Source organism: Stylophora pistillata, chromosome 13 (genome assembly GCF_964205215.1).
Source record: "Stylophora pistillata chromosome 13, jaStyPist1.2, whole genome shotgun sequence".
In the NCBI taxonomy this organism is placed as follows: Eukaryota; Metazoa; Cnidaria; class Anthozoa; order Scleractinia; family Pocilloporidae; genus Stylophora; species Stylophora pistillata.
In genome coordinates, this window is record NC_142531.1 from 20,713,804 (window position 1) to 20,738,567 (window position 24,764).

The following is a 24,764-nucleotide window of genomic DNA, read 5'->3' on the forward strand; positions in this document are numbered from 1 at the left end:
TGAATTTTTGAATTCATTTTAATTATACTTTCTGAAAGTGTTGACAGTTCAAACTGCATCAGGCTAAAAGGAGCTTAGGAAAATCGAATTTGGAATTACTCAAATTGAAAATCATGTCTTTTATTGGCTCAAAGCTGGCCTAAGAAAGGTAAGGCTGTTCAAGGGAATGAAATTCTCGATAAACGTCTCCTTGATCTTGAAGAACTGAAGCAATCAACATAGGGTGTTTTTTTTTTATGTGTCTATTGTCATTTGACGATGAATATTCCTTCTTTTCGAAATTCTCTTTGCTTCTATGGTACACTGACACCACATAAGATCAACTATGGTTTTTAATTCCCCATTTCTACTGAAAAAGAGACTAAGTGGCAGACGTCGGTCATGATTGGAATGGGAATTACTAGTTCGTAAATTTACAATTAAAGCGGAGATGCAAAGCTTTCTTTCTATATCAGGTGTTCTTTTAGTTTTGGTTTCGTGACATAAGTCACTACTAACCGAAAGTAGTTGGAAATGATTATTTGCTTTACGATAATTAATTATAACTTGCCATGGTCTTTTCATTAAATAATGTTTGATTTCAGACGTCGCATTTTAACAGGAGAAAGAAAACATTTTTCTCAGCCAAAATAAATCGTCTCTAATTTTGAATATGACTTTTCATGGTGTTCGTGGATACTGTTTGAAGAGTACAGTTAGCTCTTAATTGTTTTCTAGAGATCTTTGCTAAATCTATGGTTTTTTCTCGTGACTTATGTGATATTCGCTGGGGAGTGTATATGCATAGGATGAACACCACTTTTAAAATCAAATTCATACTTTTCGAGTCGTTTCATCTCATTGCAATTCATCCCCACTCCAACAACGTCATAATTTGTGCGAGCGTTGTCATTACGTCCTGTATGAGTATTATGTTTGTGTCATTTATAAAGGACTCTTTCAACTCTAAATTACAGTTTTTACCTGGTTGACATCCTCAAACGCACAAAAAAAGAAGTGCTAAAAAAGAGGAAAAATCTGGCACCGGATGCATCTCATGTAATTTCGAATTCGACTGCACGTTTCGGTGCTGCGTGCGTGCCTCAAAGTCAATTTTATCAATTTTTTTTTAAAGATTTACTTGATGCTAACTGCCTACATCAGTTAAACCTGAGAAAACAGACATGATTTACCTTAGATTATCAATATTACTTTCCGTTCACGATCTATTTGACATTTTCATAGGAGGCCTGATAAATCAAATACTGCGCGACACTACAGGTGGGAAAATTCTTGTCATGAATATGCTCGCAACAACAACAATTTAAGAAAGTTCAGTCTTATTTCAACTCGCACGTATCAGAATAACTTCAGAATGCTACCATTGCTTTTCTAGGCCTTTTTTTTATTTATATGCAATCGATCAGTTTATTTATTGTTAATTTTTGATGATTTTTTTTTAAAGAGTTGTTGCATTTAGTTTTCGGGTAAGGGTCACGACCCATCTTCTCTCATAAAGTCTTTGCTTAAGGTAAAATATCCTTACAACTATTTGTCTTTCCAAAAAAGTTTTATTTTACTTTAAAACTGACTAATCTCTATGATAAGGATTTCTATGCTTTGTAGAAGGACCATTGTTTTGGGTTTTGTCCATTTCTTTGTACTTTGCATTTGGTATATTTTGTTTCCTGCATTGAACTAACTCTTGGGTCGAATTGGAAACTATGTTTATCTTGCTAAAAAATTATTTCTTGGCGTTATATTGGCTGAACCCAGAAAAATTATATCGTCCTATGAAAACTTCATGTTTCTTTTTTACTGACTGATTTTATTTGTTTCTTCTTTAATAATTTTGTTTTTCTTTTATGAGTGCCCATATTTTTCCATAGAATATATTCATCTTTGAATGAGTCCACTTGGCTTAACACCGGTTTCGTGTTATCTCAGGCACTCGAGCTATTCAATTACTTCACCAGATGTGACTCGTGCGCTTTTCCTACCAATCTGTGCAGGTGTGCGGAGACACAGAAAGCCATAGTAAAACGAAGCCGGTTTACGAGAGACATGCAGGGGAGGATATATTTATGGCGATAATTGCATATCGAAGCTTCAAATCTTTCACATTTCACAAAAATACCCCTGATAGCCATAAAACATCTTTTTTTTTTGAACTGGTAACACCGAGCTTTGAGTAAAGTCATAAAGAAAATGTGACCCTCTCGACTAGTCAAAAGGAATATCTATGAGATTTTTGACTTTTCATAAATGATGAGAATGGCTTTCAAATTTGAAATTTCATTACCAAGAGAGCCAAAACAGAAAAAGTATGCATATAAATATAGAGTTGATGAGCAGTTTGTGTTAGTCCATTGATGACTAAAGGTCAGCGTTTGTTTGTGTTCTATATATACCTTGGAATCACAGCCAGAGGCTAACATCCATTAATGAAATATTTTAATTCTGACAGTTAAGGAAAAGGAAAATCAGGTATATTTAGGTTCACACAGCAACCAGGTGGACAATCAGACATGGTTTGATGCTACTCTGGTTTAAAGATTTAATTAATGTAATCGAAATTACAATTCATCGACCCAACGTTTCGACACTCCCGTCTAATGCCTTCACCAGAAGTGATGTGATCATTGCCCTTTTATAAGCTTACTAATTAGCTGCCGTTTTTTCTGACGAGGAGTAAATAAGCGTCATGTAGTAAGCCGCTATCATCACGATCTACGAAGCGCGGGCGGAGTTGATATGCCAAGCTTCTAAACAAAGGCGCTGGTGTTAGCGGCGATTAGTGGTGATAATTTCAGAATTATCCCAACCAATTGCATGGTTAGCTAAGCATGTGTGCTCGACAAAGCTGAATTTTCTCTTTTGCAAAAGAAGACCGCTTTCTGATGCTCTTTCAAACGTGTACCAAACTGACGTTTGGTCTGTCCGATATACTCGTGGTCACAGTCATTTGCATGGAATAGGATAAATAGCATCGGTTCGTTGTTATTTCGTAACAGGATCCTTAGGTTTGGCAAAAATATGTCCAAAAATGGAAAGGTTTTTGAGCAACTTTATCGTTGTGGCTATTAAAAATTCTCTTGATGGGTCCGTAACACCCTGGATGTAAGGAATAACAGCATAACCTGTCGTTGGTTCCCTCTCATTTGGAGTGTTACTAATTATAACTGTTTTCTGGAAGTTACGGCCGGGAGAAATGTTTTGGTATAGCCATTTAACTTAAAGACATCGGAAACATTTTTTCTCTCCTCAACCTTCAACCTTGGAATCAGGTGAAGACCGTAGACAATCAGCCCTCCTAAGTAAAGTTTTAGCTACGGACTTTTTATGGCAAATAGAGTGGTGAGAGTTGGTTCACGATAAACACTTGAATCTAATTTCCCCTGTTCCGCTCTGCACACATTTAAATCAAGAAAATGCAAGTGTCTATCCTTTTCGCGTTCAAGGGTGAATTGAATAGCCGGCTCTACTGAATTCAAATGTAATAGGAGGCGTTCCGCTTCATTTTCGGATGCTGCTGAGATGATATCATCGACATATTGTCTCCAGAGAAAGGGTTTAACCGGTCAAGTGGTTAAAGCCCTTTGTTCTACGTCTTCCATTACCTTACTGGCAATGACAGCAGAGATGGACGAACCCATAGCTGCACCAAAAACCTGTGGATAGCAGGTGCCGTTATGTACATATTGCGTGGTTTTGAGGCGAAAAGACAGCAGAAAAATGATATCCTCGGAGACAAATAAGTTCTTTGTCCTAAGGAAGCGTCTTCTCTGAGTCTCTCCTCCGCGACTTTAACGGCAAATTCAACTCGGAATTTAGTGAAGAGCGAAACAACGTAGAAAGATACCAATTATTCACAAGCGTTAAAATTTTTATCGTTTATGAAATCCGCAAAAGTTTCAGGAATTTTTGACAGTGTAATCAGTATTCCCAACAACGGGCGAGAAAGTCCTCGCAAGATAAATAGAAATTGTATAAATCGGAGATTTAACAAAAGAGACGATAGGTCTCAAAGGGATTCCCAGTTTATGAAGTTTTGGTAAGCCACAAAATCGTGGACATAAGCAGTCACCACTGTATAACATTTTGTACGTATAGTCACCAATCTTACCAGCTTTTTTCAAATCAAGCAGCATTTTGTTTAAATTTCTTTGAGTTTTACTGGTAGGATCGATGAATTGTAATTTCGATTTAATTTATATTAAATCTTTCAACTAGAGTAGCATCAAACCATGCCAGGAAAATCAGGATTAATCATCAGTGATTAAATATTCTATGTTTTTTTTCATGATTTTTGAACAGGTGAGCGAACACACTGATGTAAGAAGAGTATTCAAATATTTGCTCAACCACAATCTGTTGACTGAAAATCTTAACACATCATATAGACGGTGGACTGAAAACAGACACAGAAGAAGAGAAATGGCAAATATCACATTAGCCAATGCATCACTGGAAGACCAGGGCTACGGGCCCTACATCACCACGCTATACATGTCAGCTTTCCTTCTTTCAATCTTCTCCCCCATTACAGTTGTTAGCAATACTCTCCTCTTGGTGGCAATATACAAAGATCCTTTTAAATCCTTTCGGAAACCAGTCACCTACTTTATAATAAGTTTGGCGCTTGTTGACCTCGTAACAGGTCTGATTGTTGAACCCTTCTTTGCAGTATACTACTTCGCTTGCCATTTCTACCAGACTTTCCGTCCAGGAAAATACTTTGAATACCTGTTCAAGATAAGCACATTTCTTTCCATAATCGTGCTGAGCTCTTCGTTCTTTCTGGTCCTCGCTTTAACTACAACCCAGTATATTGCAATTACCTTCCCGCACAGATACAAGATACTATTCACCAAGAAGCGGGTTCTCGTTGCCGTGTGCTGTCATTTTGTGTACTTCGCCATCTTCAGCTCCTTGCAGTATACAAAAATACCAGCAGATGTCTATTTAAGGATAAATCTTCACCTCCATCCAACTGTCGTAGGCGTCTTACTGACTGTGGCGCACATTTTCCTGTATAAATCTTTCCGAAGGTTTTCTCAAAGGTCTAAGGCGATCCGAAAACGAAGCTCCGTGAGCCGATCCCTGAATCAGCGTTCGGAAGGGGCACATGGCAGTAAGAACGAAGCAAAACATCAGAAGCAACTAACTGTTGTGGCGCTTATGTTATCCGCCCTTCTAATTTTATGTTCCTTTCCACATATTGTCGCATTTTACATTTTCCTCTATACCAAGCCAATGTCGTTCGACTTTCTGCTCAAGATCAGCATTGCACTTCGTGTGAGCGACGTTATATTGTTCTTTAAGGTTGCCCTTGATGCTTATATCTATGCATGGAGACATCCCAAATATAGGAAAGCATTGAAGGACGCATTACTGTGTTTCAGACTCCGAAAATCTGTCGTAAGAGACAGAGACACAGAGCAAGAAATGATTGCTACTGGATATTGAATTCAGTGTATGAAAGCATATTCACACTGATGTTTGCCCCGGTGTGCTGCTCAGGAAAGGTCCGAGACAGTTCTTCCAAGGATGAAGCGAAACGATTTTCCAGCCGACCCCAATAGGACGTTTATATGTCGGAAACTATTTTTCATACCAACGTTCTGTGAAATGGAATTTATATATCAATTATAGAACAATTCGGATGCTCATGATTCTGACCTTGTTACATTATTTTAGAGGCAATACCCTTGGAAATACAAAGGGAATAGAGTGGGAGACTCGGTATTACATTCTCCTTCAATTTCACCCGACTACGACTGTTAAGAACTAGTTTTGAAATCAGACAACATAAAAACACACCTGAAAGCTGTTTTACAGTCTATTTTTATTTTGTATTATTTTGATTTGAACTGCATCAACCCGAAATGAACTTGTTTTTCGCGAAATTTAACCTTTTCAATTTTTTATATCCACTGTTTACATTTTTTATCATTTCCATAAATTTATCAGTAAGCTTCAAATGTAATAATAATAAGATGTCTTATAGCAATAGGTGATATTGATGAAAAAAAACCAGAATCACTTTCTTTATTTGCTAGGCATGTAGTCATCTTGACATCGGTATTTTTTATACAAACCTATTTATGTTAATTATACTTTGTCTTACCTTGGAAGTATATAAGAGTCTTTCATTGGGACCCATAATTTCCGTGATTTATGTACACTTTCCAATTGCAAGAAGAGAGTGATCTTCGCAGTAATAAACAAAACTAAAGCAATAGTGACAATAAAGCCTGAAAAGGTCTGTTGATAAAGCCTGATTTTTTTTTCAGGTTTTATTCTCGGTATTGCTCAAGTAGTGTTAATTACTGCAAAAATCACCCCTATCTTCATTTATTAATCTGCGGTTCAAATGCATGATTTTTCATAATATTCACAGTCGTTCAATTAGTTTTCGTATTATGGAACAGTTGGAGGTAGTGTTAGTTCGGCGTTGTAAAATGGGATTGCAGTTTATAGACCTTTAAGCTTTAGCCAATAGATGAAATTACCATCCAAGTAAAATTTAACAAATTAACTTTTAATTTTATTAACTGCTGCTGCGCATTTCATGCGTTTCTTTTTTCCACCTATTTGAGGATGGGAAATAATACTTCCTATATTAAGGTCAAGGATGATATATCTTTGCATGGGTCACACGGCCATACTAAAGGATGATCAATACGCGTATGTCTCATGTCTCGAAAGTAGCCATGTACAAAGGAATTAGTTGAGTTCCGTAAGTTTGAGGTTATCTTTAGTCGTCTTCCCTGTTTCACCAGTCAGACTTTCTTTCATCTTCTGTATTTGGATGGAAAGCTTTTCCAGATTCTCCTCGAAGCCTCCAAGTTGCCTTAAGAAGTTGTTTGTGTGAAACGAATTTACATCAGACGGCATTCTTTCACTTTTAGTATCTAACAAGAATGAAGTGATGATAAAAAATCAGCAAATTAACTTTTTTTCCATCATGATATTAACAAACGCATAGAAAACTAAAATGGAACTTCTAATATACTTACGAAAGGGAGCTGGCTTAGAGTACCGCTTCGCAGATTTCCAAAGGAACAATTCTACTGAGACCCCGAGAACACATAGACCGAAGAACACACCCATCAGGCTGAGTAACAAAGTACTTGTTCCTTTTGAATTGCCTGACAAAAGACCAACTGTATCCACCGATGGCTTGAAAGCCTGGAAGACAATAGGTGAACATTGCGAGAAATATTGTATGAGTGATTGAAAGTAGGTCTATCGTCCTTGCTTCAACCAGATTTCGTCACCTACAGCCATGATTCTCCTATAAAGTTCACAAAACAAGCGATCACTGTGATGAGCAATGTCTAACTCTTCGTCAAAAAAACTCAAATCCTTTATCTTCCGTGGGCAGAATTTCTCTTTACAACGCTAATGTAGTTTCAAGCAGACAAGTGATGAGAATAAAGAAAAATATTAATCAGGGGAGTGTTAGTTGTTTCAGTAAATACCAAATTCTACGAACCAACATCACTGATTAGAATTGTAAAGCAGACAGAAAGGAGAGTTACCAATCGGATCCTTGGAGTGAAAGGGTTGGGACAAGCAAATGACACAACCCCATACCTTTAACGGCGTGGTATAGCCCCTGACGTATGAACTGATTAAAGGATTCTCCAAGCGACGTTTGAAGCAGTAGTTCTTTTCAAGCAATTGACATGTTGTTTCTTGCTTGAAGGCCATCTTGTATGAGATTTTGGTGGGAACTGTATGAAACACTCGCAAATTGTCATCATCGTAGAAATCATTATCGCTGTAGAAGTAATAAGCTTGGAGTCTCTCCAGGAATAGGCCTTCTACCTCTTCATTCACCATAGCAGCATGCATTTCTTCAAATTTAGGGTACGCTGAAATGCGAAACATATTTAAGTGAACTATCAGAAAAAAACTTGTTATGATTTGCGTTTTGATCAGAGAAAGTTGGGTGGATTTTTTAAACGTCGCGTTGTAATTGAAAGCATTTTATGGGATGTTGTGATTAATCGAAAAGTAAATTCTAAGTTAACAGAATAAGAAAGATGGTGAATTTTGAGCTCGGTAAAGAAATAGCGAAAGGTGTTTCATTTCTTCGTCTTGTCACGAACGAGGGAAAACGACAAAAAGCTGAGTCCCCAAGAGGAATCGAACCTCAAACCTTCGATTAATAATTCGGATGCTCTACCACTGAGCTATAGAAGACACTTGGTGGGCTAGGCCGTTCAATTAGGTCCATGGTGACAATCTTCTTGCGTAATGCTAGTATAGAAATTGCGATATGTGTTGTTTATGCGCAATGATGACGTAATTGAAGGTGGTGAGTTTTTTCCCCATGGTCGTGAAAAGACGAAAAAACTTTTTTTGCCAAATCGAGTCATGTTGCGTGGACTTCTTCTACCTTGTAGTAATGTTACATTCGGGTTTTGTGTGCAATGCAAAGATGAAAAATGCTAAAATTCAGCAATATTGAGAAAGCATATACATGATGGTTGCATATCTGTGAAAAGAACTCGTGAAAATCAGAGGAAATGCGGCGATACTCACGACGGGGTGCTGCTCCCAGATAGGTTGCCTCGGCCTCAGCAAAGCTGCCATTAAGCACTGCCACCTTATATCAATTAAAAAGAAAACAACCAGACTGGTATGTTATCTCTATTAAAAGCTCGTTGACATCATTTGTAACATTAGCAAATCTTCGTATTCAAAACTCACCAAGAAAAGAGTTTGCGCAAGTAAGACTAGGTTATACTGATGGTAGAAGTTGTATAATTGTATCATCAATTCAAGTCCCAACGGTTTTTCAAAATGTGGATTTCAATCTCTAGAAATTATATGTTATTTTCCATTGCTACTCACCTCAAGCCCTTCCAGTCCATTGATAAACTCCGGCGAGGAGCTGTAAAGAAGGGCAGACGTCACTGTGGCGGTAAACATGGTGATGACGACCAAGCCTGTGAGAATCCAAAACACACCAAACAAGCGACCGAAAAAGGATCTTGGACTTTTGTCTCCATATCTAAGAGTATAAACCATGTTATCCTTTTCATCAGTCATTTACCCCATAAAATTTTCAACATGATTCAGATAAATAAAGAGGTGAGTCAATTAGTTTCTTTAAAAACGGATGTGTTTCTTGGAAGGGCTATATCTAACAACTTAGCTTTTTTAAAACTCGTTATAGCGGTTTATCTGTCTTAATCAAATTGTAATAATTTGGATATATCAACAAAGTTGAAATGGGAAATTGGCCACCGTAACGTTTACAAAAGCTGACGTTTCGAGAGTTGGCCCTTCGTTGGAGCGAATCAAATTGTAATAAAATTGGAAATGCTGATCATATTCCAGCTATATTTCCCAAGTTTAAATCATTAAATGTGAATCGTGCCTTCACTTTACAGATGGTTTTATAGCGTACATAAATGAAATGTAGTTGGGTTGCATTAACTGTGTGTACGCAGGGTGAAAATGACTGGATACGAGTCTAAAGAGTACAACAAAAGGTCCCTTTACTTTTCTGTTAACCAAAGTCTTGGCTACCATAAACAGTTATACGGCTGAGTGTTTGGTTATTTCATATGATAGTGAAATTGAAGTTTTTCCTACCCAACAGTTGTCATGCTAATAAAAGCCCACCAAAATCCATCATAAGAACCTCTTGTAAAGGACAAAGAAAATTCTTCGTTTTTCATGTGGTATTCCTGGAAAGTAAGCATATAAGTCAATCTCATCCATTGTGAACCCAAGCAGGTTATTACATTAACTAGCTATATTTTACTATAAATGAGTGCAAAGCTGAGTTCGTTGTTTTCTAAATGTTAATTTCGATATCAATGGTAGAAGTTAGCAGTCAGTTTCATCGAGTGGCATTTAACCCTGAAACCGCGTGCCCATTGCCAGAAATTTGGGACAATATGGGAGAGGCGGTTCTCGTCTTACAAGGAAAGTGTCGCCGAAACACTTTAAGAAAATGTATGGGAAAAGATTGTTTTTTCAAAATAGCTGTCTAAGAATGGGACATTCTTTCGCTGCGTAGTTGGAAATGCAGCCTGCATCGGTTAACTCGCACATCGCTACGAAAAAGAAATACTCAAATTCAAGCCTACCTTTTCCCAAGGTATAAGGGTGAACTCATAATTCTGACTCCATTTTACCATACAAACTCTTAAAATCTGCTTCGACTAGGTGTTACATCTTTTGCCGTGGGAACAACCTTGTGAAGATTAGCAGGTGCGTAGTTCGATAGGCATTCTGCAGAAGTTTGCTCAACTAAATCGCTCGTAAACGGTCGAATATGTTGGCCCACAAATTTTCCTCGAGCCGGGAAACTCTTCGTATTTTCACAGAGCTCAAAAGCAAAATAGGCCATTTTTAAATACCCCAATTTTAGGAAGGAAGAACACGAAAGATACAAGTCCCAGTAACTGCACAATTTGGCCGCCATTTTCTTTGTGTTTACGTCTCTTTTAGCTCTCTGGAATAGAAAGGTACCAGGTCTTTCCCTAGTGGGGTTTTACGAAAATAGAAAGTTACGTGTTCACTTCACTTCCACAGCCGCCATATTGAACTGTCTGTAATACGATATATATAAAGCAAGAACAGGGTCAAAATCCAGTTCCAAACAGGAACAAGCACAATAAAAGCCAGACATCGAAATAGGGACAGGCACAGCCTATTAGGAACAGGCACAGCTGATTAGGAACAGGCACAGCCGATTAGGAACAGGCACAGCTAATTAGGGAACAGGCACAGCTTATTAGGAACAGGCACAGCTCATTAGAAACAGGTACGGCATAATAGGGACAGGCACAGCCTATTAGTAACAGGCACAGCCTATTAGAATCAGGCACAGCTTAGCAAAGCGAGGAGCACTGGGCACCAAGATTCCCAGAAGGCCCTCTGAGAGGCAATTACAGACGGCTACTAGAATGCAGCAAGTGAGTAAATCACAAGGGGCCCACACAAGCGGCGTGTCTGGTCGCTTGTTCGAAATGTAAAGAAATTTATGGGATAATAATGAAGAGTCGTAACATCGTAAACGTTTATCAAGGAATGTCTATGTTAAGGCTCAAAGTAAATGTAAACCTATCTCACTTGCTGTGTATTGTCGTTTCTGTGGTCCTAAATGGCGAATTTGAGCGATTTGGTGGGTTTTGCCAAAACCAAAACAATTTAGAAAACAATTTTTCGCCATTTAGAGCCACAGAAACGACAATACACAGCAAGTGAGGTAGGTTTACATTTATTTTGAGCCTTAACATAGACATTCCTTGCTAAAAGTTTACGATGTTACGACTCTTCAATATTCTCCCCTACATTTCTTTATATTTCGAACAAACGACCAGACACGCCGCTTCCGTGGGCCCCCTGTGATTTAATTACTTGCTGCATTCTGGTAACCATCTTTAGTTGCCTCTCAGAGGGCCTTCTGGGAATCTTGGTGCCCACTGCTCCTCGCTTTGCCAAGCTGTGCCTGTTCCTAATAGGCTGTGCCTGTTCCTAATAGGCTGTGCCTGTTCCTAATAGGCTGTGCCTGTTCCTAATAGGCTGTGCCTGTTCCCAATAGGCTGTGCATGTTCCTAATAAGCTGTGCCTGTTCCTAATAGACTATGCCTGTTCCTAATAGGCTGTGCCTGTTCCAAATAAGCTGTGCCTGTTCCTAATAGGCTGTGCCTGTTCCTAATAAGCTGTGCCTGTTCCTAATAGGCTGTCCCTGGTCCTAATAAGCTGTGCCTGTTCCTAATAAGCTGTGCCTGTTCCTAATAAGCTCTGCCTTTTCCTAATAAGCTGTGCCTGTTCCTAATAGGCTGTGCATGTTCCTAATAGGCTGTGCCTGTTCCAAATAGGCTGTGCCTGTTCCTAATAAGCTGTGCCTGTTCCTAATAAGCTGTGCCTGTTCCTAATAAGCTGTGCCTGTTCCTAATAGGCTGTGCCTGTTTCTAATAAGCTGTGCCTGTTCCTAATAGGCTGTGCCTGTTCCTAATAGGCTGTGCCTGTTCCAAATAGGCTGTGCCTGTTCCTAATAGGCTGTGCCTGTTCCTAATAGGCTGTGCCTGTTCCTAATAGGCTGTGCCTGTTCCAAATAGGCTGTGCATGTTCCTGATAGGCTGTGCCTGTTCCTAAATAGGCTGTGCCTGTTCCTAAATAGGCTGTGCCTGTTCCTAAAAGGCTGTGCCTGTTCCTAATAAGCTGTGCCTGTTCCTAATAGGCTGTGCCTGTTCCTAATAGGCTGTGCCTGTTCCAAATAGGCTGTGCCTGTTCCTAATAGGCTGTGCCTGTTCCTAATAAGCTGTGCCTGTTCCTAATAGGCTGTGCCTGTTCCAAATAGGCTGTGCATGTTCCTGATAGGCTGTGCCTGTTCCTAAATAGGCTGTGCCTGTTCCTAAAAGGCTGTGCCTGTTCCTAATAAGCTGTGCCTGTTCCTAATAAGCTGTGCCTGTTCCTAATAGGCTGTGCCTGTTCGTAATAGGCTGTGCCTGTTCCTAATAGACTGTGCCTGTTCCAAATAGGCCTTGCCTGTTCCAAATAGGCTGTGCCTGTTCCTAATAGGCTTTCCCTGGTCCTAATAAGCTGTGCCTGTTCCTAATAGGCTGTGCCGGTTCCTAATAGGCTGTGCCTTTTCCTAATAGGCTGTTCCTGTTCCTAATAGGCTGTGCCTGTTCCTAATAGGCTGTGCCTGTTCCTAATAGGCTGTGCCTGTTCCTAATAAGCTGTGCCTGTTCCTAATAGGCTGCGCCTGTTCCTAATAAGCTGTGCCTGTTCCTAATAGGCTGTGCCTGTTCCTTATAAGCTGTGCCTGTTCCTAATAGGCTGTGCCTGTTTCTAATGAGCTGTGCCTGTTCCTAATGAGCTGTGCCTGTTCCTAATAGGCTGTGCCTGTTCCTAATAAGCTGTGCCTGTTCCTAATAGGCTTTCCCTGGTCCTAATAAGCTGTGCCTGTTCCTAATAGGCTGTGCCTGTTCCTAATAGGCTGTGCCTGTTCCTAATAGGCTGTGCCTGTTCCTAATAGGCTGTGCCTGTTTCTAATGAGCTCTGCCTGTTCCTAATGAGCTGTGCCTGTTCCTAATAGGCTGTGCCTGTTCCTAATAGGCTGTGCCTGTTCCAAATAGGCTGTGCCTGTTCCTAATAGGCTGTGCCTGTTTCTAATGAGCTGTGCCTGTTCCTAATGAGCTGTGCCTGTTCCTAATAGGCTGTGCCTGTTCCAAATAGGCTGTGCCTGTTCCTAATAGGCTGTGCCTGTTCCTAATAGGCTGTGCCTGTTCCAAATAGGCTGTGCCTGTTCCTAATGAGCTGTGCCTGTTTCTAATAAGCTGTGCCTGTTCCTAATGAGCTGTGCCTGTTTCTAATCGGCTATGCCTGTTCTTTAACGGCTGTGCCCGTCCCTATTTCAATGTCTGTCTTTTTGTTGTGCCTGTTCCTATTAGGAACTGGATTTTGACCCTGATCGTGCTTTATGGATATACCGCTGACATTTCATAACGGACTCGAAATGTTCCCGATTTCTGGTGATTTTTTTTGGGAAAACTGAGACATTAAAGCTAGTTATCAAGTTATTTGTCAAGTTATTTATCAATTTACTGAGGATAATTTGACTTTCATGATAACATTGGTTCTCAATTCAACTACCAATGGAGGTGCTGCAAAAAATTATGTGTCATATTACCAGGATACCAGGATTACGCATACTTTAAGCCAAAACACTAGCCACTTGTTCTTTACAGTAAACTCTCCCCATTATGAACCTTTTAATTTTATTCCCTTAAAAAGTGAACCAGAAATATTTTCCAACTAGAAAGGGTGGTCTCTCATTATGAGGATTCCCAGCTCAGGAGATAAAGAACTTCCCAACAAAGACATAAACCAACGTTTATTGCGTTAGATGTAAAAGTCACCAACCAGCTTACCAGGGCCCAGATGAAAATTCCAGCAATTCCAGTGAGAAGAAAGATTAACACAAAACTTGGCCAAGAGTCATACAAAGACCTTAAAACCAAGCCTCTTGCTTTGGCGTTGTACTGATCGATGAGGCCAATCAGAACAAAATCATCTACCTTGACGATATCGTAGAAGGTGTAAGAAACTCCCGAGAAGGTTAAAAAGGTTTCATCGTCTTCAGTGACAGGAAAGATTATGTCAGATTCGACTAAAGCCTCATTATTGAGCACGAGTTCCGTTTTCTCTGGGCAGCAACGTGACAAAGTGTCGAAAATGTAGTCGAAAACAATGCCATAAGGATATGTTGCATTTCCATTGTCGTCGTTTTCATTCAATAAAAGGTAGGGTGGAGAAGGAAACATTGCCACTGTCATGTAGTCAATTGGGCATCCTGCGGGGTCACGGAGCATTATGTTACTGTCATCCGGGCATTCATCGTCTGCCAGAACGTAAATCGTCATGGCCATAATAAACATGATGAAAATCCTCACCATTCGAGAAAGATTCATCATGTTTGAACTTCAGACCTCTGAAAACCAAACTAGTGAAATAAAAATTATATAAAGCAATGATGAAAATTCCATTTATTCTAACCTCTCCAGCTGCTGCATCGAGTTTTGATCCTTTAAGATACAGTAGGAAGAACAAATTGAGATTAACAACTATTCCATTCTACCTCTCCTTCATCAATCGAGTCAAACTCCTTATCCTTAAGTAAAGGCCAACTGTGTTAGCTCATCCTAGTTTCATTTCCGTGAATTCTGTTAAACCTTGCTGTCACATCGACCGCTTCGGATGCTATTTAAAGAACGTCTTCAAATAAAGTGACGCTACACCTACACAAACACGCCTGTCAATAGTGTCTAATTAAAAACTAAACTTAAGCGCAAACGTAAATTCAATAACAGTCGGTAATTTCAAAAGTAAAAATCTGCGTGAGTGGTTTCCCGCGAAGATCCTTGCTAAAATAAGGTGAAAAACAAAACTTTATGACAATTACAATTAAAACCTTTCAAAGGTGGATTTTTCTAAAATTCTGCTCTCTTGAGTTCCCGCATATGCTATTTTTTTTTCAGATGAGGTTTATCACAATTGAAACACAAAAATACCAAAACTAAAATTTTAATTAAAACACAAAAATGACAAAATAATTATAATAATATATTATTAATATTGGCGAGAGAATGGAATAGTGAACATAACGGTTTCACGCAAATCATTAATGTTAATTCGCTTCTTGGGTCGGACATATAAATAATGATGCTCTAAAATAGTATCCATATTTCGCTCTTTTGAACCCTCCAAAAAAGGATAGAATAATTTCCAAAGGTTAGTTTCCTCATTCTTAGCGCGCTCTCAGACGTTCTCAAGTTCAAATATGAAGCAACCGACGTCTGTAAACCCAAAGTTATGTTTAAGCGAACTGTCAAAACAGTAAATCTACAGTATAGGTTTTGTCATGTTACTATATTCAACCACCGCTATATTTGGGCTCGTCCAATTCCTATCGGAGATGCGCAGCAAGTCTCATACCCGCTGGAAAGATGAAGCCCTCGAATGTAGTGAAGCTTGGTCCAAAAAAACCTGCCGAGGAGCCTTTAAACATCAAGGATTAAGCCCGCCAATAACTATTTTTAGTGTTTCCATACTTTCTGTACCATTCTTTTCCCTATTTATATTTAGACCTAACTCGCACGTCATGTTTTCGACCATCACAGGTGAATTGACAAGGTAAATTGTTTTTGCCAACAACATGAGTTACTGTTTTGATTAACTAGCCTTAAGCACATTGTTTCACTTGTACATGAAACTTTCATAAACAAGAATAATTAAGAATGCATTACTTCAGTGCTATGAAAGCAAAACACAAAATTAAAGTTACCTGGAGGAATTGAGCAAAAAAAAAAAAACGGTTATCTATGGATGGCACAGGGAGTCATATACAGGGAATTTTTAGATTTTGACTCATGCTCGACGGGTGAACGCTACAGGACACTAACTCAGGCGAATTCGAGTTATTATCGAGTTGTGAATAGGTTGAGTACTAATAAATGGACAGAAAATACTTTAAACATGCTCCAAAAGATTGATGAATAAATGAAATAACTAATGCTGAGACAAGATATGTTTAGAAAGATGATTCCGCCCCAAAGAAACCGAACTTTTTACGGAATTATCCTGTTTATCAATTTTCGGTGTACTGACCGGCCGCTGATTATAACAATTAAATATCACCTTTATGCAGTCCTCGCCACTAAGTTAAGTTCCTATTGGACAACAAAAAATTTTTCTTTAGCCGCAATTCATTCATGGTTACAGTGTAGTTTAGAAAATTTGCTCTTTGGAATGATTGGCGTCAAGTAAAACAGTGACCCTTGCCAATTTGAATATTCTGTTGTAAATGTGCGGCGAAAAGCATGAGAAGATTGTCAACTTGTATTTTGGTCAATTCTTTTCTGCTAAGTACACAAATCTTTTTCTCAATTTTTGAAGAGCATCAGAGAAATAATTTGCACTTTGATAATTAACTTATTTTCGTGTATGCTTTGCAACACAGTGGGAAGTTGTCAGCTTGGCTAAATTGGAATATTTAATTAAAGATCCTATTGAGAAGCTTTAAATTCAACACACTGACGAATGAAAAATTTTCCCAAGTACAGTAAAATATTTTCGTACGAGAAAAATCAAATCATTCCGTCGAGAAACAAAGCGACCACATAATAAGAATGCTACGTATTGAAATATGACATTTGCTGTATCATGTCTCGTTAAAAATAAGATAAAATTCCTTGCAAGATATCAAGAAAGCTTACCACGAAATCCAAAAACTGTATATAGCGGGCCAATCCAGAGTCAATTAAAACTGGGTTGCACGTAAGTTTTCAAAATTTTTAGTTTGTCTTGTTTAACTTATGGAATAGTTACTCGTTTTGTTTTTGTCATAACCGAGCACTTTCTAATTATGTTATGAATATTTACATTAGGGGCCGACCATTTAACTTTTGAGGGGGGGGGGTGGGGTGGGTTATTTGTGGTCATCAAGAAAATTTTTTTCCTAGCAATCTTCTGTGCAGGATATTTTTTTCCCGATTTTTTGGTACATTTTTTCTGTTACATTTGGGCCGCATGTAATTTTTTTCTTCCAACAAGCGCTTGCAGGAAATTTTTTTTCAAAATCACCCACCCCCCCTCAAAAGTTAAATGGTCGGCCCCTTATATACTAGAACGCCTTTTAATGTCCCGCCCTGGGGAATGATAGGTCTCCTATTTCTTCGACAGTCGAGTTTGTGATAATACAAAGCGGAATTTCAGATTAAATAGAAATGATCGCCTTCTAAGAGCAAACCACCGAAGGCAAAGATATCGCTAAAAAAAGAAAAATCTCAGCAATAATTCATTTTTTTCTATGAACTTATAGTATCCACAAAAGGTATGGCAATGAAAAGGCCGGCTTGCTATGTATTTATTCTTTTACTTTAAGTAAATATAACAATAAGAAAATCTCGTTCTTACCACTTAAAAAGCACTTTTTACATATGCCGTTTTTTTACCCCCGATGCAAGTTCAGCTTTTTCTAAGTGATTTCTGTTTTCAACTTTCCCAAAAAGAAATTGGATATATTTCATTCACCTGCAGTTTTTGTATAATTGTTAGCAAGGTGCATTCGTAATGAACTGCAATTTATCAACTGCCAAAAAAACTGCCAACCCAATTAGAGTGGTCTTAATCTAAGTTTAGCAAATCCCTAGTTCAATACTGTAGAGACAGTATGTTTACACTGACTGTCGAACTTTGTACCAATCCACACCTCTCATTATTTAAGTCCAAGAGAGAATATGCGGGAGGTTATGCTTTTACTACTAATGCACTTAATGATGTAGAAATGCGACCATTGCCACTCATTAAAAATGCAGAATTTCTTGAAGCTCACTTCATTAAAAATCTTAAATTGAAAAATTGGTACCATGCAGGTTTTGTAAGGATTGTATCCTGCAAGTTAGCCGCTCAGACAGTTAGCGAATCTCCTAGGGAAGATCAAGCAGCTCTGTCGTGTTCCTTGCTTCGTACTCCCCGCCAGCGAGCGGTACACTTGCGCATACACTTCACACGCCGTGCTATCAAAATACTGTCCCTTTTAAGTTTGGTATTATCAACGTTCTTCGATGTTTGTCAAATGCATAACCGGTGATTTTTGTAATTCCCAAACAAGACAAAAAAAAAGGTAAAACAGTGGAGAGTAAACAGAGAAGTGCGTAATTTGGGAGGATTGCATGGAAAAAAATTGATATATCCAACCAATACATGCCAAAAATTAATCTTGTCGAGTCTACCGCCGAAGGAGTCGACTAAATTATTCGAAAGTTTTCCATTACCAACCAGCCTAGAGCAATTTAGCAATACAAGCTATTTTTCTTCCGGAAGATCGACACTGTCGTATGATTAAAGAAATTTCTTTTGGAAATTCTTATCAATCTCTTTTTGTAATTGCAATAAGCTTTTCTAGAATAGGTTCTCACGGAAACCCTTTGTGGTGTTTACAACCTGATGTGAGTTATCCCAGTTAATTCAACGTAAAAACATTCGTTAGAATACAAGAATACAATAATATGAAAATACAATAGAGAAAGTTTAAAAAGCAAAAATAGTAAGTGGCACAAAATATATAAAAAGTCATTTTTCTTACCCCTTAAGGCTGTGTTATGGTCCGCTCAAACCTTACCGGCGACGCTTTTAATTTCCGAAAAACACGAGCGTCGAGTATTAATGACTATTTGTTTGCATCTTTAATTATTATGATGATTTCCCTATTGTTCTAGGAGTAAACGATTTACACTTAATGCACCTGGCAGCCTTTTGAAAATTAAAGACTTCGTTCCCAGGCTCATTTCAATTCTGGGCTCGAGCGCACTCATTAGGTTATTATCCTAGTTATAATTAAGGTCACTAGTGAAGAAGTGCAAAATGTGTGTATCATGCATTAAGGTTGGTTCCAGGGCTTTAACGACAAACAATAGTGTGTCCCGTTTCAGCATCCAATGAATCATACAGTGTTCTTCTTTCAAGAGTGATACCAGTCACCGCATGTGAGATAAAGTCATAAACTGAGTGACAGCTATACCCAATCGTTTTGAATAAGCTTTGAGCAGGCGAAATGGGAAGTTATGAGCTAATGGGCTGCAACCAACAACGAGCTCTTGCTTCAAATTTTAAAATTTGATTCAATGTTCTGTTTTGTAAATTCAACTGTTTGCCTACATATAAACTTCGTTTGGCGGAAAGGAAACGAGATACTTGCAAAATATAATGAAGTAGGGACTACTGACCTTGTGGATCTGCATCCTGAAATGTTAAAGGCTATCCATGTATCCCAGTTTTTAGTACAAAGTTTTCATGAGATGTCGTTTGCAAAATCGTTACAAGTTTTAGTCTTCTCTCTATAGTTGTGATCGTCAATTGAATGGTTTTTTTTTTGTATAGAATCGCATTATTCAATAAAATCTCGCGTTCTGATTGGTTAACAAAGCGAGGTATTTAGCGTGAAATTGCGAGGTCAAAACGAGGCCAAGTGATGTTGTTTCGCATCTGTGTATGCATAACAGCTATAAGTAATGCTGTTTTCTTTTTTTTTTTGTTATTTTTATTCAGTTATGCAATTCAAAGAAAATCCATTACTTGACTCGTTAATTCTGCGTTAAATTGCACTTGAAAACCGATATCATACTCATCGCTTCGTGACTCAGTTTTCGCGCGCAGTTCAATGCGGAATTCCCTCGAGCTCGTCAACTGATGAAGCTTCCTATAAAACTAATCGCCCTTCTAGAAATACACAAATAGTCATACACGGTTATTCATCACGAGCGAAAAATTATCTTAAAGACTTCAGGTTTACGTTTATCATGAATGGTACAAGGGTACCCTTCCCTAGTGATGACAAATCTACACTAATAAAAGGACGGCATCTAAAGCCTCCGTTTCAGTTTTTTAAAATTCATTCATGTTTGATAATTTTTCAGAAATGGGTAAAAAAAATACCAAAGATCCTCCAGCGAAAAAAACATCCTAGTTGTCACAAACTCAACTTCAATTTATTAAGTGAGAAATACCTGTGATTCTTTCTCTTTCCTGTTGGGTTAGCCGGTTATATGCTTGCCGTCAGAAGTTCATGTGCGATGATATAGCAGTGATGGTCATAAAAACTCAGTTGACTTTCTTTTTAAATAACTTCCTTTTCATGAATTAATGAACATGTGAAGTCTCAAATGTGTTTTTAGCTGGAAACCTGCACCCTCGAAGTACTGAACGCAAATGCGGAGCTCATAGAACACAACAAGTAACTTAATTGTTGCCAAATACTAATTCCATTCACAGCCGTACGCCAAAATATTTTGCCCCCGAGCAATCAGTTTTCAATACATTTTTTTTCTGGAGGAGATGCGGAAGAGTTACCGAGAACTCATTGGGTATATGATTTCAAAACATCGCAACACGACTGTACCGATAAGTGGTTTGAAATTTCTATGAAACTTGACCTCGTGGGCTGCTGCAGTCACTCGACAGGAACGAGTTTCCTGTCTTGCAAAATAATTCGACAATTAGTTTATCATATCATATATATAGACAGAAATCGAAGCCATGCTTCATATTGCATAGTCTTTCTTCTTATACTGACGCTGAGGTTCTGTTGTAATCGTTCCAATTAAATACGTAGCACATTAAATCCCTAAAACAGGTGAGCTACATTACTGTTAGGTACAATAGGCCATTTCCGAATTACTCTTGGAATCTTTTTCAAAACGAGGCTTCGTGCGTAACTATTCGTATGAAAATGAGTTTAATTTGAGCGAAAACTAGTAATCATATACTTTGAAAAAGGGGCCAAAGGTAATTCAGAAATGGGCTATTTTACTGACCATCTCTTCATCTATTCTAATTTATCACTTTTTGAATTAACGGGGGACAAAATGAAGTTGATATAAATTTTTAATTTGTACTCCATGACAATACAAATTGAAAATACGCAAAGCCGTCGTACTAACCAAAATAGAAACTAAAACAATTGTCTCGCAAGTGAAATTCTCCTCTTAATACTGAAGGAAAATTCTAAATTAAGGGAGAAAGGTGTTAGGAGTCTGCACGATTTATAGAATATTTTTTGAAACGTTTTAAAAAGTTTGGGTTTCGAGTCAAAAAATGGGGAGAAAGATAAATAAGACGGAAGCAGTAGTTACAGACAACAATAGGGCGCTCTAACCACCTACATTTCGATGCTTTTAATCATTTACGTTATTATTTTCCACCGGTTTCCTTTGATTTGAAGGAAATTATGATTGGCTGAGGGATTATCACGTGATCCAGCGTTATTACAACGTATCCCGTGAAACATTGAAACTCTTGGGAAACAAAACGAACTGATTCGCTGAGGGGTAAATATTGATCGTACAGCATTGTGCAGAAAAAGTAATCGATATTTATCGTTGCCAACAGAATCATATTCATTTGTAGCATATTTCAAAAGAATTTCTGTTTGTAGCCGATGCGTTCGCTATCTCTCATAAATATGATGTTTCCTCTTCTGGCAATTCTAGCCGTCATTATTGTTGAGCTTTTCACTAAATTTATCCTTATCGTGTTTTCAATGGTGTAAATAGGTGTCAGTTTCAGCTGTTTGTTCTTGTGGAGTTTTGTCGGTCAATTTCAGCTTTTTTAAGATGTTAACTTGTACTTAACGTTACGATAGCGGCAATGTTGGTTATCATTTCACCAAAACATCAGGTTTCAATGAAATGCTTCCCAGACAGGTTTTATTGGCGCCAAGAACTTGAATTACTACGAGCAGTCTTAAAATAATTCAAGTTATAACTAGAATAATGAATCCTATTTTTGTCCAAGACAGACAAACATTTTGTAATATCTTGGGTAAATAAAATCTAAGAAAATATTTCCGCATCAAGAACCTTGTCAAAGTGAAATTATCCACTGTCAGTTGCACTTTTGAATGTATCACAACCAACTGAAGCTCTCAGACGCGCAAGGATGGGAGGGGAGGGTTACTGTCGTTGGTCTCGTTAAATATTAAGCCAAAATGGTTGATTGATAAGTTATAGAGGTATAAAAGGTGATTGAAGTGACTTGTGGTGTAAAATTTCTATATGACATAGCAAGATGCAAATTTTTGAAACGTATAGAATGCATGGTGTACTGCAAAGAGCCCAGGTTGAAGTACCTTCCACCTTTGATGATGCTGGTAAAAAAATAATATGCAGCAGATGAAGAGATTTGACAGAGTTCGAAAGGCATAACATAAAAGTCTATTACAGGGAGGGAGAAATGACATGAATTGAAATGAAACACATCATATCTTTCATTTCAACTTGTGAATTAAATACCTGACTATCAACTGATAGTAGAATGCTTGCTACGGCAATTGCACTTCATGACATGCACATTACTAAAATACATTTATCATGAATGAATCCTACAAGGCCCCACTAAAAAGGTGTAGCTCAAATTATCCGCGGAGACGCAGGGTAATATAAAACATGGTGCGGGATAAATATAACTGAGTGAGTCGGACAAGAACGTTTACAAGACTGTCGAGATCTAGAGAGCCACCACTCTCTAAACCGTCAAGTAGACTTTCATGAATATAATATTACAAACGTGGAAAGAAATAACTTCGCCAAGGATCACATTTTAAACTCTGGCATGAGACTGATCAATCAGAGCCATCATAAATGTGCGATTGTGTCATAACTCCAACGCACATGATAACAACCAAGAAAGTAAATAGTACGCAGAAAAGACGCACTTAAAAAAAATGATTGTAATCAATATGATCTTCTTGGTAGAGCCCCCAGGATAAAGAGTTCTGCCTCATTTCTAAAAGGGAATTGATTTTGCTCGCAGTCGGGCAGTCTCCTTAGATTTGCTTCTACTACGTTGGCTCAATAACCTGCTGTTTGCAAGTTTTGTTAATGCTTGATTCCATTCATGTACGTTTATTTGATTAGCTTGGGAAAAGATAGAGAGAAGACAATATTTTAAAGACACTTTTGCGACTAAGTTTTATTCATCCTTTCGTCTGTAACTATCACAGTTTATTTGTTAGTTTATTTAACATCCTTCTTGAGATCCACATAATCCTAACCTGACTATTGAATTCTGAAATTGAAAACAGAAACAAAAATTTATCATCATCATATATCTCTAGAATGTGTTAGTGCCTCGCAAGATGTTGGCAGAGGATAACATTAGAACACGACTACCGAGACCAATATAAAACTCCTAAAATCGCAACTTTTTCCTACCAATGAGAAAGTAAAAACAAGACAACCAATCAGAAATGAGATTGTTTGAAGAAACCAATTAATTAAATGGCGAATTTGACCAAAAGGTGCTTTCCTTTTTTGCTCGACTTAATCTAGGACGTCTTAGATCTCCTAGAACGGAGAAAGTTCTTCCGATTATTACACTCGTAAGACCTATGGATAACTATAGAATGTACCACATTCTAGCAGATACACAAACCTATGAAGACTATAATTAGCCTCACATTTTCAGCAAAATGGCCAAGAACATTTCCTGCTGGCGAATAGCGTACCACAACAAACGCGATCTCCCCCTTTCCACGATGGACACCCAATACTTTTGTCCATTTGGTTTTCAGTAATAATAATAATAATAATAATAATAGTAATAATATAATAATAATAATAATAATAATAATAACAATAATAACAATAATACAGCATTCGTAGTGCGCAAATTCCATGTGGATATACTCAAATGCGCATTACAATAAATCAAATAACATATGAAGGTAAAAATTCAGAAAATCATGTCATATTTAAATAGTTAAAAACTAAAAGAACTATAATAAATAGGTTAAGATCACAATACACTAAAATATGAACATTTAGTTAAAACGCATCACGAAATAAATGTGTCTTAAGGTTTAGACATGAACCCAGTAACAGTGCTTTCAGACCCAATGTCCAGAGGACGCATGTTCCAAAGTTTCAGCGCGGCATATGTGAGGGAGCGATCACTAAGAGTAACCTTAGACAACTTTTTAGGGCGACTAAGGAGGAAGTTATCACGAGAGCTCCTAAGATTATACCGTGAAGGTGACTAATGGAAATTAAAGAGGCTAGATTTGTAGGTGGTAAACCTTTAAGAGCCTTAAATGTAATTAAAAGAATTTTAAATAATAATAATAATAATAATAATAACACCTTTATTTAGACACGATAATGTTTAATAGTGAACAACTTGTGGGGTCTTGTGTAAATGCAAATAAACTCTCAATTAAATAAGTTCAAATGATGATGTTTTTTGAGGAGAGGGGAAAACCGGAATACCCGGAGAAAAACCTCTCGGAGCAGAGTAGAGAACCAACAAACTCAATCCACTTATTACGCCGGGTCCGGGAATCGAACCCGGGACACATTGGTGGAAGGCGAGCGCTCTCACCACTACGCCAACCCTGTTCCCCTAACAATTCGAAATTTAACTGGTAGCCAGTGTAAATTAAAAAGTAAGGGTGTAATATGGCAGTATCTACTCTGCTGACAAACCAGTCTAGCAGCAGAATTCTGTATTCTTTGAAGCGTATTTAACTTTAGCCAACTGCTGAGGTGTTCCTATAACCAAAAATTCAGACTTATCAGCATTTAGCTTAAGACTGTCGGTTAACATCCAGGAACGAATATCATCAACAAAGCACTTAAGGCGGAAAGCTCATCAATAGCGTCATTGGAGCAAAAAGAAATATATAATTGAGTATCGTCTACAAAACAGTGAACGTTAGGCAAATGCGACCGAACAATCTGAAACAATCT

General features: G+C 38.0%; 2 protein-coding genes across 8 annotated transcripts; one reads left to right on the plus strand and one right to left on the minus strand.

Annotated features, from left to right (window-relative positions):
• Window positions 1-6,668, plus strand: LOC111336315 (uncharacterized). Its single transcript, XM_022942392.2, has 2 exons — window positions 1-148; window positions 4,297-6,668. The coding sequence occupies exon 2, from the start codon at window positions 4,417-4,419 to the stop codon at window positions 5,446-5,448; it is 1,032 nt and encodes a 343-aa protein (XP_022798127.2). The 5' UTR covers window positions 1-148; window positions 4,297-4,416; the 3' UTR covers window positions 5,449-6,668.
• Window positions 5,811-20,234, minus strand: LOC111336314 (uncharacterized). Of its 7 annotated transcripts, none has more exons than XM_088743442.1 (8): window positions 20,028-20,234; window positions 13,893-14,452; window positions 9,595-9,689; window positions 8,848-9,007; window positions 8,536-8,599; window positions 7,582-7,862; window positions 7,002-7,173; window positions 5,811-6,896 (listed from the first exon to the last, which is right to left on the minus strand). In XM_088743442.1, the coding sequence occupies exons 2-8, from the start codon at window positions 14,433-14,435 to the stop codon at window positions 6,709-6,711; spliced, it is 1,503 nt and encodes a 500-aa protein (XP_088599568.1). In that variant the 5' UTR covers window positions 14,436-14,452; window positions 20,028-20,234; the 3' UTR covers window positions 5,811-6,708. The 7 variants fall into 7 exon arrangements, with proteins under 7 accessions (XP_088599568.1, XP_022798122.2, XP_022798123.2 ...); XM_022942387.2 differs by having other exon boundaries at window positions 13,893-14,464; XM_022942388.2 differs by lacking the exon at window positions 20,028-20,234 and adding an exon at window positions 18,608-18,749 and having other exon boundaries at window positions 13,893-14,464.
• Window positions 20,235-24,764: the final 4,530 nt, after the last annotated feature.

Bases quoted from the DNA above. Each gene is read 5' to 3' on its own strand.
- LOC111336314 (XM_088743442.1), bottom strand. From the start codon at position 14,435: ATGATGAATCTTTCTCGAATGGTGAGGATTTTCATCATGTTTATTATG. The intron at 9,690-13,892 runs GTAAGCTGGTTG...CTTACTTTCCAG, and splicing joins GAATTTTCATCTGGGCCCTG to GAATACCACATGAAAAACGA. The intron at 9,008-9,594 runs GTAGGAAAAACT...TTATACTCTTAG, and splicing joins ATTAGCATGACAACTGTTGG to ATATGGAGACAAAAGTCCAA.
- LOC111336315 (XM_022942392.2), top strand. From the start codon at position 4,417: ATGGCAAATATCACATTAGCCAATGCATCACTGGAAGACCAGGGCTAC.